The following is a 17,600-nucleotide window of genomic DNA, read 5'->3' as shown; positions in this document are numbered from 1 at the left end:
CTTTGTTTCAACTTTATTGATTTCAGCCCTCAATTTCCTGGCCTCTACTCCTCCAGGGCCAGTTTGCTTCTTTTTGTTCTAGAGCTTTCAGTTGTGCTGTTAATTCTGTAATGTGACTATCCTCCATTTTCTTCATGTGGGCACTTAGTGCTATGAACTTTTCTTTCAGCAATGCTTTCAAAGTGTCCCATAAGTTTGGGTATGTTGTGTCTGTCTTTATTCACATTGAATTCTAGGAAGTCTTTAATTTATTTTTTAATTTCTTTTTTGACTCAGGAATGGTGCAATTGCATATTGTTCAATTTCCATGAGTTTGTAGGGTTTCTGCAATTTGTGTTGTTGTTGAATTCTAACTTTAAAGCATGGTGGTTTGATAAAATAAGGGGTTACTTTATTTTTTATTTTTTGTATATGTTGAGGTTTGATATGTTGCTGAGTATGTGGTCAATTTTAGAGATGATTCCTTATGACGCTGAGAAGACAGTATATTCTTTTGTGTTTGGATGGAATGTTCTATTGATGTCTGTTAAAACCAATTGGGTTATAAATTATGTTAGTTTCATTGTTTCTTTGTTAATTTTCTGTCTGATGGTGTGTCTGGAGCAGTCTTTGTGGGTCTGTAATTGGAGCCAGCCAAGCAGCCCCAAGTCTGTACCTGAGTGGGGGAGTGTGGATAAGAGAAAGACTAGCTATAGATGATAAAGAAAAGATAGAGAGACAAAATAAAGGTCAGGAGGGCAGATCAGTCAATACTGAAATGTCACAAGTTTATTTTTCACCACTCTTAAATACCTTAACCAAAAAGGGGAACACAGTATCATGTATAAGGAGCAAACAGACTTTTATTCCTCACTTATTCTAAGGGTTCAGAAACCACACCTTAGCTCCAACTTCTTGCTTCCTAGCCTTGAGGTTAGGAGTAGTCGCACCTTAGATTCAATTTCTCCTTCCCTAGCCTTGAGGATCAGGAATAGCCACACCTCAGATTCAGGTCTGTTGTTATTTATACTAAGACAGCCAAACATCCTTCTGTAGCCAAACATTTGACCTTTAGGTCTTATGACTTGCTGAGGACAGCTTTGAACTCCCTGTCCTTGTGCCAAGATGGAGTACTGCCATCTTTATGGGTACCCTCAATGGTCCTATCTAGTGGTGAGGGTGGAGTGTTTAAATCTCCCACTATAGTGTGTGAGGTTTTATGTGAAATTTCAGTTTTAGTAATGTTTCTTTTACGAATGTGAATGCCTTTTTATTTGGGGTGTTCAGAACTGAGACTTCATCTTGATGGATTTCTCCTGTGATGAATATGAAATGACCTTCTTCATCTCTTTTGATTAATTTTAGTTTGAAATCTAATTTGTTAGATATTAGCATAGCTACACCAGCTTTTTTTGTGGGTCCATTTGATTGGAAAATCTTTTCCCAACCCTTAATTCTGAGGTAATGTCTATCTTTGAAGTTGAGGTGTGTTTCTTTTCTTCAGCAGAAGGATGGATTCTGTCTTCGAATCCATTCTGTTAGCCTGTGTCTTTTTATAGGTAAGTTAAGACCATTAATATTGAGGGATATTAATTATCATTGATTGTTGATTTTTGTTTGTTTTGTGTTTGTTGTTGGTGGTGGTATTGTGTGTAGATTTTCCCCCTCCCCCTTTATTTCTTTGGGATTTTCATAAAGTGGGATTGTCCATTGCCTATGTTTTTGTGAGTGTAGTTAACTTGTTTGGGTTGGAGTTTTCCTTCCATAACTTTCTATAGGACTGGATTAGTGGATATGTATTGTTTTAATCTGGTTTTGTCATGGAATATCTTGTTTTCTTCATCTATAGTGACTGAAAGCTTTGCTGAGTGTAGTGGTCTTGGTGGGCATCGTGGTCTTTTATTGTTGGTAGTATATCTATCCAGTACTTTCTTACTTTCAGGGTTTCCATGGAGAAGTCACGTGTAATTCTGATAGGTTTGCCTTTATATGTTACTTGGCCATTTTCCTTTGCTGCTCTTAATATTCTTTCTTTATTCTGTGTTTGGTGTTTTGATAACTATGTGGCAAGGGGACATTTTATGTGGTCCATTCTATTTGGTGTTCTGTAAGTTTTGTGTGGGGAAGTTTTCTTCTATGATTTTGTTGAATATGTTTTCTTCACCTTTGAGTTAGTTTTTTCTTTTTCACCTTCTTCTATACCTGCTATTCTTAGGTTTGACCTTTTTACGGTGTCCCATATTTCCTTGATATTTTGTGTTAGGGAATTGTTGGTCTTAAGGTTTTCTTTGGTCGATGACTCTGTATCACCTAGTGTATCAGTGTATCTTCAATGCCTGGGATTCTCTCTTCTAACTCTTGTATTCTGTTGGTAATACTTGCATCTGTAATTCCTGTTCTTTTACCTAGCTCTTCTATTTCCTTCACTGGTTTGGTTGTTTTCTTCTTGGCTTTCCTTGTTATTTTTTTAAAGAGATTTGTTTATTTTTTGGAATTTTTTGGTTTGTCTTTTGTTCCATTTTTTGAATTTTTGTTTGTTTGTTTGTTTTCTTCCATTTCTTTAAGTTATTTTCTCACTTCCTCTTTGAGGGTCTCTATCATCTTCATAAAACTGTTTTTATGGTCATTCTCTTCTGCTTCATCTGTGTTGGGATGTTTAGTTCTTGCTGGTGTGGAGTCCGTAGAGTCTGGTGGTGTCATATTGATGTTTCTGTTGTTGACTGTGTTCTTATACTGTCATCTTCCCTTCTTTCAGTGGGTGCCGGTGGGGTCCTTCCCTCTCCTGGTGGGTAGAGGTCAAAGGTTCTCTTCCAATGGATACAAATAGGTCCAATACTCCAATGGCTCTCCTCTTCTTGTGGTGGAGGTGGGAGTAGCTCTGCAATGTTGGTAGCCTCTGGATGGCCTGGTCTGCCAGAATGGGTTCCCCTGTGAGCAATCTCCAGGACTCAGGAGGCTCCAAGCAGGGCACTGGAAGGCATGGGCCAGAAAGAGGCCCACTTCCTCCTGTGGGTGGAGGTAGGACTAGCACAGAGACATTGGCAGGCTCTGGATGGCCTGGCCCTCTGGGACAGTACCCCTGGGAGTAGTCCCCAGGCCTCAGGAGCAATAGTCAACTCTTATACTTTAAATTAACCCATATTTCTTTTCTATTCTCTGCTAAGTGGCTCCATACCTTTTCTTAGTAGGACAAGTTCATCTCTTCTCCCAGTTTCTTTCTGATTCTGCAATTCTCCTCTTGTTCTCTTTTTGTCTGAAACTCTCGGCTAACATCTACCTGTCAAACTACTGGCCAGTCAGTTTCTTTATTAACCCAGTCACAATGACATATATTCACACAGTATAAAAAGAATATTCCACAGCTAATATCCCCCATGAACATAGACATGCAAATACTTAATTAAATACTTAACCTGAATACAGGCACACGTAAAAAGGCTTGCCCACCATGATTGTCTCAGTTAGGGTTTTATTGCTGTGAAGAGACACCATGACCATGGCAGTTCTTGTAAAGAAAAACATTTAACTGGGTTAGCTTATAGTACAGAGGTTTAGGTCACTATCATCATGCTGAGTACCACACAGGCAGACAATGTGCTGGAGAAGGAGCCGAGAGCTCTATATCTTGATCCTTGGGTAGCAGAAAGTGAACTATCATACTGGACAAGGCTTAAGCATATATGACACACTTCTTCCTACAAGGTCACATCTACTCCAGAAGGCCACACCTCTTAATAGTGTCACTCCCTTTTGGGCAAGAATTCAAACATAAGAGTCTATGGGGGCCATACCTATTTGAACCACCACAACAGTCAAGCTGACTTTATTCTGTAGATTCAGGGGTATTTCAACATATATAAATAAACAAGTATAATAAGTCATACCAATGGACTTGGAGACAAAATGCAAAGAATCATTGCAATAGATACAAAAAGGCTTAGGCAAATTCAACATCCGTTCATAAAAAAAAAATGTTTCATAGAGAATAGAATTGGAGAAAACATGAGAAACACAATCCAGGCTACATGTGACAAACCCATAGTCAACATAATCCTGAAGGAAGAAAAACATTAAGAAATTCAATTAAAATCAGGAGGAGGACAGAACTGCCCACTATCAGGGTTCCTTTTCCATATAGGATTTGAAGGAGCTACACAGGCTGCCAAGGGTATGGTGAGACAAGTATGTTCTTCCATGTCTTCCATGCAGTAAAAGAGGTACAATGTGATGTTAATAAGATGATTTAAAGAATTAGACTCAGGGATAGGACTATGCTCAGTGTTTTTAAGAACAGTCTAAACAACTTCATCAACACTAGGGAAAGTTCATGGGCCTAGCTTGGGTTCAAGTCTCTGGGAGAAAATATGCCACATTGCAGTCAGGGGACTCCATTTCTCCATCACCATAACAGGAAGGCGAGAGCAGCCTGGGTGCCCTTTAGCTTTTTTTCCAATATCATTTAATTCTTGGTTAGGTAGAATCTCTTGATCAACCTTTTAAAGGCTTCCTTCACCTCTTTGTTCCTAAGTGTATAGATTAGGGGGTTCAGCATGGGGGCAATGATTCCATAGAAGAGGGAAACCATATTCCTTGGGTCCTTGGAGTGTGGTGAAGGTGGTAGCAAATACATGGAGATAGCTGTACCATAAAACAGTGAGACCACTATCAGATGGGAGCCACAAGTCCCAAATGCTTTTTGTCGACCCTCAGCAGATTGGATTTTCAAGATTGCTTGAGCAATGAAAGCATATGATATAAGGATGAGTGTCAGAGGTACCAAATGGAAGATCACACTAACAAAGAATAGTTCCACCTCATTTGCAGTTGTATCAACACAAGACAACTTGAGCATTGCAGGCACTTCACAGAGAAAATGATCTATGACATAGTGGCCACAGCGTGGCAGCTGGAGCGTTAGGATGGACAGCCACACTGAATTTCCAAAGCCAATGATCCAGGCTACAGCTGCCAACTGGAGGCAGAGCCTCTGGTGCATGATGACTGAGTAATGGAGAGGCCGACAGATGGCTACAAACCTGTCGAAGGACATGACAGGCAGCAGAACACACTCGGTAGCCCCCAAGGCCAGAAACATGAAAAGCTGCACTACACAGCCACCATAACTGATAACTTTCCTAATACTGCGTAAATTGACCAGCATTTGTGGAACTGTGCATGTGATGTAACACAGATCTATGACTGATAGATTAGTCAAAAAGAAGTACATGGGAGTGTGGAGTTTAGGGTCCAAACGGGACACCAGAATGATGTTGAAATTTCCAAAGATGGTCACTATATAAGAAGTCAAGAAGACCACAAAGAGTGGAAACTCCAGCCATGGTTGATCTGAGAAACCTAAGAGCACAAAGTCTTCTATGATGCTCTCATTTGCCCAGCTCATCATGATCAATGCTTTCACTATGGTTTCCTGAAACATAAAGATGCAGGAAGTCAATTCACACATATTAACATGTATATTTAACATTTACTTATTAGCTTTTACAGTTCATTATAACCACATGTTTATTATCTGTTTTAATTACATAGTCTTACTTTACTGTCAGTTCAAAGATATTTATGTAACTTGTATTGCATATAATACACAAATATAGTTGAAATTACAATTGAACTGGTGACCTAGGTATTTCCAAAGTTTCTGTGTTCACACCAACACATCTAAACTGAAAGCTAAGTTTCGAAAAGCAAATTATTCCCTGATTCTTTGCTATTGGGTTAATTTTTGTTTTTAGTACTTCCTCCCTAGGTATTAGTAGGAAGATTTAGACATAATACCTATCACATCCTTCACAGTCAATGTCAAAAACTACTGGAGAACTCAAGTTATATTAGAGAGATTTAATAGTTAAAAACAACATGACAGTTTCATAAAAGCAGATATGCTGACCAACAGAATAGAAGCAAGGACTCACACAGGCACCCACACCACTAATAGCCACATAGGTTTTTGACAAACACACCAATAGCAAACGTTGGAGAAAATACAGCATCTTTAACTAAACTAGGTAGCTACATGTAGAATGAAACTTGATCTTGATCTCTCACCCTGAGCAAAACATAAGTCCAAATGTATCAGGACTTGAACATAAAATCTGATATGCAAATAGAGGAGAAGGTAGAGAACATGATTAAACTCAATGGCATGGGGCAGGACTTTCTGAATAAAACTCTGTTGGTATAGACATTAAGATGAACAAATAATAGATGTGACCTCATGAAACTAAAAAAGCTTCTGTACAGCAAAGGCACCATCATTCCAGTAAAGGGACAGTGCACAGAATGGGAAGTTGTTTTTTGTTGTTGTTGTTTGTTTGTTTGTTTGTTTGTTTTAACCAGGTATACATCTGACAGGGAGGTGGTATACAAGTCACTAAAATAACTAAACAATAAGTAAATAAACTACTCAGTTTAAGAATGGAGCAATAACTAAACAGGAAATAGGAAGGCAAGGGACAGATGAGGGGAAAAGGAGGAGAAGGAAGGAAAATATTGGCACTGGTAGGAATTCTGAAACAGAACATACGGATGGGTAAGGAGAGATGAAACGACTCTGAGATTTCCCAAGTTGTTCCAGTACTTTAGAAAGCTACCAAGATCATAGAATTAAGGTGACCCTATTCCATAGTCCCTCCAAGGACTGAAAATTCATTCTGCTGTCGTATTCTTACAGTAATAAAAGTCACACTTCCTTAGAAGTGTTCTTGTTTAGATGGAAAGCTGGAGGTTCTCACTAAGTATAATATCAGAAGGGGACATAGCCTCAAATATTACTCAAAAGGTGTCTCCTCACATGGGCATAAGTGCTGTGTCAGCAGCCATTACACACAAGTCCCCAATATGGCATTTATTTGCTAGAACTCAGTTCCAACCAGACTCTGCAAGAAGCTCTGATTGATAAGAGATGGTACCTTCTCACATATACTAAGATTGGTGATTATAAAAGCAATGGGCATCCTCCTGTCATTATGAAATGACAGTCTGGTGGCATTTGACAGCACAGGGAATATTTCTCCATGATCCACAGTAGTTAGAGCACTATGCAGGGACAGGTCATTGCTGGGAAAGACAGGGAGACATAAAAATAAAGGGCTGAGGGCAATGCAGAGGGGAGACAGCAGAGCATCTAAGTGTTATATTGAACTTTTCTCACTGCAGGGTCAAGTTTTGCCATTCTGCGAACTCTTAGTGATCTCGATTAAATCCATTATAAAAGGAGACTGAGTAAAAACTGAAGGATCCTTTTGTACTGAGAAAGCTTAAGCATCTTGAATTGTTAGTATTATCAGTGTGTGAAAATGGAAAGGCTTGTTAAAAACTGAAACAAACCCAGAACCCCATGTCTCTGAAATTCTAGCACAGAAGTCAGCTGATAGTATCTACCTGATAACTCCTGCAGTGGAGTTCACGGTCGGTACTGAGAGGTAAATGGACACACAATCCACTTCTCTGCTCCTGAGTGGAGTTCTGTTGGCAGCATCTGCAGAGAAAGCCTTTCTCAACACATAAAGCTCAAAAAATTTTAAATACTAGACTGAACTTCCCATTTCCAGCTAGACTGGGGGTATAAATGATGAGAGCAATTTTATATCCAACATCATAATTTAGCTTTAAATACTATCAAACCTGGCAGCTTTTTCTCAATTTTCAAAGATAAAGTTTTGGGCAAATGTAAATTTGAAGGTTCACAGACAGTGCTTTATAAGCTGTAGGTAACAAAAGATTAGGACATAAGGATACTGTGTTTCAGAGTTTGACTTCCTGGAGAATAAACAGATCCTCACTTCAGCAAGTAATTAGAACAAAGAAACAAAAACTGACTCAAATTTTTCTAAATGCTGTATTGGTGATCAATTTATAAGATAAAGGGTCCAGTCCCCCGGATTCCAGATTGTCTTTTTCCAATATGCTTTATACAATGTTTTGATAAAAGTATTCTACATACCCCACTTGGAACCTAAGGGACATTACGGTTTGTGTCTGTGTGCCAACTCAAGGACATCTGAATTCCAAATGTACTCATTAGAAGTATGCAGATCCAATAATGTCTTCCTCAGCTCCTCAACACCAGCCTGATGGGATGGACTGTGCTCCAGTCCCTTATTCCACTCTTGGTAACAAGTTATGAGATCTTCATTCATGAGTAACTCAGATCAGAAGGGAATAAGAAAGTCTTGTGATTGTCTGCAGCTCATATTTTCTGGCATTGCATTGCAGAGTGAGCACGCACTGTCCTTTTCAGAGTCCTCCCATCAGGACTGCAGAGTAAGTGGCTACAGGGAGATTCCTCAGTGCTTGTCTGTGCCCTGGTTTGCTCAGAAGGATGGTAACCCTTATTATAACCAATGATGATACCCAGTGGGGTTCTCTTGAACCAGCTCCTCATTTTAACTTCACATTTGTTTTGTAGTGCTCTTTCCCTGGGGAATTTCTCCTCAACTGTGTCCAAGACAGAAGGGAATGACGATTGGGACTAAAATACTCTATGTAGCAAAGATTCAAGTTTGCACCATCAATGTAGGAATTTGTGGATTCCCTATGGAACTGGATCTAAGATCAATGAGATAAATGTTTACAGTGGACATCCACGAATTAGCTTCCTCTGAACATGTTTTTATTACCTCAGTTCATAGAAGGCTATATGACTACATAATTCCTTTCCTTCTTTAGGTTGGCTTAGCTAAACCATCTCTCTCTCTTTTTTTTTTTTTAACATGTCAATCCCAGTTCCCTCTCCCTCCTTCTGTCCTTCCCTTCCTCTTACCCTCTCTGCCCCCTCACATACACCCTGACCACCCTCCCCTACCATCCCCCCACCCCAATTCCACATGTAGTGCAATGCCATCCTGGAGGGGTCATATAGATCTGACAGGTCATTTGAAATAGGGACTAGGACTTCTCTCCTGTCTCTAGGTTAAGGCAGTATCACTCCATGGGGCATGTGTCTGCAAGGTACTTTTGTGCACCAGGAAGAAATACATCCTGGTTCCACTGTCTGAGGTCCCTTAGATTGCTCAGTCCTTCTAGCTGAGACCCGTATTCAGGGGGGTCTGAGTCAGTCCCATGCTGGATTCCCAGCTATCAGTCTGGGGGCCATTAGCTCCTCCTTGTTCAGGTCAGCTGTCTTTATGTGTTTCTAAAACCTCTTTATTCAATGAAGTTTATGACAGTTTTCTCAAGCTTATTTGTATATTTCAATAATCTTCTATAATCCAGATTTACTTTACATGTTCTCACATATAGTCTCATATCAGTTTTTCAAGTAAGTACAAGAAATCTAAAAAGTATGTCTTATTCCTCCAGAAAGTACAAATAATTTTAGTGAAGGGATAAAAATATTAATATGGAATTTAGATTTCAAATCTACCTAAGTAGGTTTTAATTTTCTAAATATTCAAGAAAATATGACATCTACTACATAAAAAAATGTATTCAGCAGTCTTCATATTATTGGTGCTACTGAAGGAGAAAAGAATACTCAACAAATTGTGTTTACTGGGCTTCCAGAAGTAAATAGAACAATATTAAAAACACATACCCAGTACCTCAGCAATCCTCCTCATGGAAATATAACTTGTAAAATGAGTTACTCGTATGTAAGGATGGGGTAAAGCAAGCATTTTAGTGAAGCAATGTTTTGTAATGACAAAATATGGGTGAATGGAGTATTATGTTCAATAGGAAATGTACAAAGTTGTAATTACTAGGAGTCAGAGTACTCAAGTGCGATATTTTTGAGTGAAAAAATAGTGACCTAAAAAATAACACAATATTAATTATGTAATAGTGATCCAATTGATCTAAACATATGTTATACTCTATGCTAAATAAAAATTTCTGTATTCTCATTTCATTGAGAAGAATTCATCCAGATACAAAGAGAATATCAGGAAGCAATGTTTGTTAGAGTGAAAATATACTTGCATGGACAGGAGTAGAGAATACAGGATAAGAAGTTCAGCCCAGGGTCTCCTCTCAAGAGATGTTTTATTCTTTAGTTTTGTTATTGTTGTTATCTTTTGTGTGCCATCCACTCAAATAATCCACTCCTCTCCTTTTTAATTGGAGGCTTTAATACATGCTATTGTAAATGTTTTCTACATTTTCTATGCTGTCTATATATGTTGCATCCTACTACATTCATATATGTGGATGCCAGAGGACAATTAGTGAGAAATAGTTCTCTCCTTCTCCCATGAAAATACTGGGGATTAAGCTAAGTTACTCAGGTTTGGTGGCAGGCATCTTTGCCTGCTGACCCATTTTGGTAGACTGAATTGGGTATTTTGAAGCTTATGTGCTCCCATGTTGTTCCCATTCACAATATTTTGAAAAAGAAGCTCTATGCTTTCTTTTTACCATGATTGTCAACAAGGTGTGTATGGGTCATAATACTTGGCTCTAGTAACCTGTTACCACACAGATAATCCTTTGCTCTCATGTCTCTCTAACACTGTCAAGTACCATTTTCTAAATATTTTTATTTTGCTATTCTAGTATATCTAAAGGTTTATAATAAAATTGCACATTCTCATTTCTATTTCATGGTGAGAACAGAAACCATCAGAAAAGAACTCACACAAACTCCCATATTTTATCAGCCCAAACACTCACGTCTATGCTTAGGCGGGAGCCTTCCTTTTTACACTGTGTACTCTTGCCACTATTTGAAGCCAAACATTCTAATTTATTGGATCTTTTTCCTGTTTGCCTACTTACGTCTTCATTTTTGTTATTTTCTTCCCTTTCTATGTCATTATTTTGTGACTGGATCTTTCCTTTATTTTTATCTTGTAAACATACTATGATTTCTTCCATATTAAAAATTCTCTTCTTTATCTTACAAGTCTTTCCTACATTACCCTTTTCCACTACTCTTCTTTACAGTTTTTCCTCAAACAGAAGATTCAGCATAGCTTCTGTCTCTCAGAGTTTCTTCCTCTGTTGTCCACATTGTCTTCTCAGAGTTCATGCAATCACTCACTTGTGCTAGTTTGCTGAGTCTCACAGGACTAAACCTAAGGGTTGGTTTTCAGGTCCTACCACATTAGGCCACTGAGCCATATTTTACATCATTGCTCACATTTTATTCCTGGAAACATCTTCTTTCTAGGATGACCCTTAAACCTGATCTCCTCCTACTTCTCCATCCCTCTTTTGGGCTCCTTCTCATCATCCTGATCAGAAGGTTGGGTACATTGCTACCTCTGCTGAGAACATTCTTCTCAGGTGTCTGACCCATTACCTTCTCATCTCTATCATATAGAACTTTGTAGGAATGCACTTTCTGATGTCTTCCTCAGAAGAATCCTGATAACTGTTATAGCCAAATGCCTAGCTATTGAAAATATCATTTGGTAAGGATGACCCACAATTAGTGAAAGAAAAAACGCAAAGAGATTAAGGTAACATTTTTCTTCTATACTTTATTTTGAGTGATTATTTTATAATTTTCATAAGAGGATAGGGCATTTTTAAATTTACCCTTCCTAATGGCAAAGTAATATACTTTGTAAGTTATTCTATAAACTCCTGGTTTGTAAGAATGTTAATAAGATATAATAATGCCTTTTCATGAATTCTTATATTGTTAGTCCCTTTAATCTAGTAGAGTGATTAAATATTTTAGAGAAGAACATGGTAAGACAAAATGTCTCATGGGGAATAAACTAAACTGCAGTTACATTAGGGGGCTTATAAAACCAGTGTTTCAATAGAAATATCCACTCTGTCTTTTAATTTCTTCATTGCCACATAGTAAGACCTTATTGTCAATTAAAAAAAAAAAAAGACAATGTAAGAAGGGCTTTATTTGGCTTATAGTTTATTTTGGCTTATACTCCACCATGGAGAGAAAGCATGGTTGTAGAAGGTGTTGCTGGGTCTCCTCACCTGTTTGCATGTCTGTAGAACAGGAAGCAGGAAATGGGGTAGGGCTATAAAACTCGGGTGACCTACTTCCTGTAGTGAAGTTCTACTCACAAGGCTCCATAGCTTTACAACACAGTGCCACCAGTTGGGGACCTGCTGTTCAAACACTGGAGCTTCTGATGGATATTTAATTAGGTACAATGTGAAATACTCAAATTAATTACCATGATAACTATACAGACTCTGTGAGTCAATATTGGTATTAGAGTTATTAAAGCCAGATAAAAAATGAACTAATTGTTTTGGCTCTTGGGTAGGCATTTGGCACTAGAAAAACACATTAGAATTTTCTAGAAAATAACAAGTGTTTCTTCTGTATTATTTCTAAGATCTTTCTTTTCATATTTGTTAAGGACCTACTAGCCACAGTCATTGTAGATTTTTTTAAAGTAGTGATGGCAAGCCCAGTTGGTATTTTGCAAAGATAGATTATTGTTTTATTCAAGTCAGAATAAACCAAGCGTGGTTATGTACTTGAGGAACTTGAGAGGACACAGTGGTTTTCAATATAGGAGGGGTATCATATTCCCTCAAGCTATCTTTCTCATTAAGTGTCCCTTTTGGCTCTAATCCTAGACCATTATTCCTTGGTCTAACAGTATATAAAGAAAATGGATAAAAGTATAAATCCTAAACTTGATCATTCCTTGCTATCCATCCATGCTCCCCTTCCCTAGCACTTTCTTTATGGCCTCTTTGACATCTTTGTTTCTCAGAGTATAGATCAGGGGGTTAACACTAGGAGTGACAATGGTGTAGAAGAGAGTGAGGAACTTGCCCTGGTCCTGGGAGTAAGTGTTTGCAGGTTGGAGGTACATATATATGATAGTGCCATAGAAGAGAGAGACAACAATTAGGTGGGAGCTGCAGGTGTTGAAAGCTTTCTTTCGCCCAGCAGCTGACTTGATCCTAAGCACCGCTCGGGCAATGTAACCATAGGAGATAAGGATGAGGATAAGTGGTGCCAAGATGATAAAAATCGCCAAGGCAAAAGCCAATGCCTCCAGGGCCATAGTGTCCACACAGGCCATGCCAATCAGCGCTGGCATCTCGCAGAGAAAGTGGTCCACCCTTCTGTGCCCACAGCGGGGCAACATCAGTGTCTGGGGTGCCATGATGAGAGAATTGCTAAAGCCGCTCAACCATGCCACAGAAGCCAGCTGCCCACAGAGTCGAGGGTGCATGATGACTGTGTAGTGTAGGGGCTTGCAGACAGCAGCATAACGGTCATATGCCATGACAGCCAGGAGTACACACTCTACCCCTCCCAAGGCTAAGACAAAGTACAGCTGAATGGCGCAACCCACGTAGCTGATGGTCTTGTCTGGACCGCCAAGGTTATAGAGCATCTGTGGGATGGAGCCTGTGGTGAAACACATGTCTAGGAATGAGAGATTGGCCAGAAAGAAATACATGGGTGTGTGCAGCCGAGAATCCAGGGCTGAAAGCAAGATGATGGTCATGTTGCCAAGAAGAGTGAGCAGATAAAAGGAGAGAACTACCACGAAGAGGATCAGCTCTAGGTGAGGACGGTCAGAGAAGCCCACCAGGATGAAGCCTTCAAAAGAGGTCCTGTTGTCCTTTTCCATCACCTGCGACCACATATTACCTAGGAGGAGAAAGACAAGGGTCAGCGAGAATCACAGATGTACTGTCTGAAAACAGAGTGACTGGTAAACTGGTACCGTGGGAACCTATCAGAAATGCTGGGTGCTTGACCTAAAGTTTCAATAGGCACCCATAGAAATCATCATCTGGTCTGAAAAGTATTAAATTTGAGTTTTTAAAGCTCCAACTTGCGATTATTTGTCACCATTTTTAATCACACTCTTTCAGTAGCAGGCTGTAAAATACTACCTTTAAAAAGGTGAGTGATGCCAGGCATGGTGATGTGTATCTGTAACCTTGTACTTCAGAGGCAGACAGGAGTAGAACGGGTGTTCAAGGCCAGTGAGTTGGAGGCTATGTAAAAACCCATCTCCCAAAAAAGGATGATTCTTTTACAAAGGTCAACAGTCAAAAATTTCCATCACTTTTAATAATGCGGAAATAACTATTAGTCCTTGTAGCCTGTGCCCTGTGGGGATAATAGGGACTTCTTCCTAGATCAGGGACATGGACTTCCTGTTGGGTGAAATGCCATTCTGAAAACTTTATCATCACTCCTGAGAAATCAAGAATCCAAGCCAAAACCATGAGGGTAGAAGTGATCCAACAAAATGTAGGAAAGAATCTTATCTTGGCATTATTCTCATGTATATCTGCTGGGCCTATCCATTCTGCTGACTGTAAAATGACCCTAATGTTCTATGTCAGACACGATAATAACATTCTCTGCCCTGCCTACTGTATACACCTCTGTGATATTGTTATGGCTTACATCACTAATCACTAAAGTGTGTTTTATCCCTGGAAATGAGTCACTTTTCTAACATTGGGAAAGTCTTTCTACAAAGATTAAAAGGACAATAAAGCCCCCGAGCTTTTTCCAGTGGAATGAATACAGAGCATCTTCTTAGCATTTTTTTCTTCCTTTTATGCTTTATTGTTACAGTGTACCTTGCTTCTTAAGAATTTATAGTCCCGGGCTGGAGAGATGGCTCAGCCATTAACGGCTAGGCTCACAACCAAAAACATAAGAATTTATAGTCCCAATTTCACAGCACTTAAAGATTTTGTAACTTCCATAGCATTTCACATTCTCAGTTTTTGGCAGTGGTTTTATGTTTTAGGGCAAATGTTCTGTGTGATATGTATATATGGCTAATTCCTAAGCATTTAGTAAATTCCTAAGCATTTAGTAAAAGGCAATAGGATAGTGACTTTTATTAGAAGCAAATATATCTCTTGGGTACATCAGAGCACAAAAATATTTTGTTCATTAAACATTAACACACTATCAAAGTTATTCTAGTAAAGGCTGCAATGAATTTCTCCATTTGTAATGGGTGGGTGTGCTAATTTCAATAATCTCTAGGTAGTCCTTGGTAGCTGGTAGTCAATGCTTGTGATTAGCTTCCTCTTGTAAAATGGAAACTTAGAAAATTGCAGATGAACTGGAGGTGGAGGGAATACCACCTGATGAAGAGAACATCAAACTCTAGGATTTGGAGTGTTTACTATTTCCTATATAGCAAAAGTGTGACCATAAGGGGAATAGCAGTTAGCTCTGAATGGTAGAATGTGAGTATTTTTTTTCTGTTAGTCTTTGTAAATTCTTTTTGCATTTTTAAACATCTTAAAATACAACAAAATAAATTATGAGTTATAGATTATTTAAATGATAATGGAGCTAATAACACTTAGCTGTTTTGAACCAAGTACTAATGTTAACTATTGCATGTAGTCTAGCTCACCTTATTTTCTCAGTCTTCCCAAGAGATCAGCCATGTGATTAACTGTATTAATTAACTCACTGAGGCCAAGAGAACAATCAAAAACACCAGTCTTGTCCCTTATGGCTAGTACATACTAGATCACCTGCAGTTTTATCTCATAGTCATCCTGTCCATAAGGACTCTAGCCATAAACTTAAGGAGCATAATGATCACACTAAATAAGCACACAACAAAATGTGTGCTGTGATTTTGAGACTTCATCTCATGTGTTTTGATTTATTACATCAAATTTTAAGAGCCTTGTTTATAAATTCAGCAAGGCAAGCAGCTATTGTGGCAAAGAAACAACAACAACAAAACCCCAAAACAAAACAAAACAAACAAACAAACAAACAAAAACCCCGTATTTTGGGCCAGGAAATGAGAAACACAATCAAATTTGTCTGATGTGTTAGTACTGAGCACCCTGCACCCAGCATTACTCAGAATAAGCCTAATGAAGCCTTAGGTATCTGGAGGGAGTGACTGTGATTGACAATAACTTTGCTCTTACAACATTTGTGTGTCCGGATGAGTGTGTATTGATTATAAAAACAGAACATAAACCCTGGTCCTTTCCTTTTCCATCTTTTTAAATCAGCCCAGGATCACTCAAGTGTGATTGTAGTCATCAGTGTCCTATTCTGATTCTTTGGCTCAGTTGCTTCTGATCTTCACCACCCTCCCCTTGGGCAAGATTGCTTCCTTACCTCTAAGTAAAGAATGGCGTTTATTTTGTTTTAAACATGTGGATATCTACCCTCACTTGAACCTAAGTAAGTGACTTCAAACAGCAACAAAGCCATTCCCCCACAAGGGACACTCCATCAGCTATTTAGCTTCAGTAGCCGTTTGCCATTTTCAGAATTTAAATGCTTTCCTATCATTTTGAAAACCGGGACAAACACTTACCTGTTTTGTAATTTCTGGATCCCTGACCAGATAATTTAAACTTTACATAGTCTTTTTTAAAAAATGTTTTCTAAATTCATTTTGGGGAGAAGAACTCCACAAAGGCACTCACAAATCTTTCCCCAGTTCCTACATAGAATAGATTATATTTAACCATAATTTTAATAATAATAAAGCCTCTGGAAATAAGCATATCAAATTTAGACTGATATGACTACAGCCTGAGGTTCTCAAACATAAGATCATTGGTAATCATTAGTAATTTATAGACCCAGTTCACAGGATCAATAACTTACCAAATTTAGCAGCGCCCTCAGAAATGCCATGTCCACAGCTCTTTCTCTTTCCTGGGACTTGGAAGTCAAGTGGAATTACCAGAGTATGGACAAGGAGAGGAGAAAGATTGCTTTAAGAAAGCAATCATTGGTGGAGGCTCATGCCTTTAATCACAGCACTCGGGAGGCAGAGGCAGGAGGATCTCTATGACTTCGAGGCCAGCCTGGTCTACAGAAAGAGTTGCAGGACAGGCTCCAAATCAATACAGAGAAACCCTGTCCCCGAAAAACAAAAACAAAAACAACAACAACAACAAAAATTAGTGAGAAAAGCGCTAAATCAAGGGACAATTAGATCTAGGATAGTAGAGTTGGCCTGATGAAGAAAGAATGTTGGTGAGCACACTGGAATCACTCCACCCACACTGTAGCATGAAGCCCATCTACAGCCTCTCAGACCCACATGTGGAGCCAGAAGAAACTTGGGAGGACCTTGATGATCATCAGCATTAGTGGGATCTAAGCACTCACATCTAACAAGCAAGAACATCTTATGGGTATCTGGGTTGATATAGGAGTGGTTACTTCCTGACTCACTCCAGGGGATACTCCTAACACCCACACCCAAATTCCCTTAGCTAATTATTGCTAACAAGAATTGGGAATGTGTATGGTCTCATAAGAAATACTACTATTTCCAACACACTCTGTCTCCCTCTCTGAAATTTGGTGTGTGTGTGAGAGAGAGAGAGAGAGAGAGAGAGAGAGAGAGAGAGAGAGAGAGAGAGAGAGAGAGAGAGAGAGAGAGACAGAGAGAGAGAGAGAGAGAGAGACAGAGAGAGAGAGAGACAGAGGAGAGAGAGAGAGGTCTATTTTGATCAAGGATGACAGTTAATAATGAGCATTAGACACAAGACCACCCATATTTGGTCCAGAATGGAACCTAGAATCAAGGAAAAGAAGCACAGGGCTGCATGCTTGTGTCATTTTCCTCATGTGATTATAGCCTATACTGTTTGTTCAGTCCTGCAATTAAAGAAGAACTGTTATTTAATTATCTTCACCAATTTATTTGGTTAATATTCTAGGCAGTTTTAAGATCCATAGCAAC

At 38.9% G+C, this 17,600-nt stretch overlaps 2 protein-coding genes across 2 annotated transcripts; both read right to left on the bottom strand.

Moving 5' to 3' along the window:
- Nucleotides 1–4,438: 4,438 nt before the first annotated feature.
- LOC127229567 (olfactory receptor 11) lies at nucleotides 4,439–5,392 on the bottom strand. The gene has a single exon (XM_051194648.1). It carries the CDS (start codon nucleotides 5,381–5,383, stop codon nucleotides 4,439–4,441), a length of 945 nt encoding a protein of 314 aa, XP_051050605.1. The 5' UTR covers nucleotides 5,384–5,392.
- A 7,183-nt stretch (nucleotides 5,393–12,575) lies between these two features.
- On the bottom strand, nucleotides 12,576–13,529 carry LOC127229539 (putative olfactory receptor 2W6). Its single transcript, XM_051194621.1, has one exon. The coding sequence runs from the start codon at nucleotides 13,527–13,529 to the stop codon at nucleotides 12,576–12,578; it is 954 nt and encodes a 317-aa protein (XP_051050578.1).
- Between the last annotated feature and the right edge of the window lie 4,071 nt (nucleotides 13,530–17,600).

Source organism: Phodopus roborovskii, unplaced genomic scaffold, assembly GCF_943737965.1.
Source record: "Phodopus roborovskii unplaced genomic scaffold, PHOROB, whole genome shotgun sequence".
In the NCBI taxonomy this organism is placed as follows: domain Eukaryota; kingdom Metazoa; phylum Chordata; class Mammalia; order Rodentia; family Cricetidae; genus Phodopus; species Phodopus roborovskii.
Note: the sequence above shows the minus strand (reverse complement) of the source record. Positions and strands in the feature narration are given on the sequence as shown.

Bases quoted from the DNA above. Each gene is read 5' to 3' on its own strand.
- LOC127229567 (XM_051194648.1), bottom strand. From the start codon at position 5,383: ATGATGAGCTGGGCAAATGAGAGCATCATAGAAGACTTTGTGCTCTTA.
- LOC127229539 (XM_051194621.1), bottom strand. From the start codon at position 13,529: ATGTGGTCGCAGGTGATGGAAAAGGACAACAGGACCTCTTTTGAAGGC.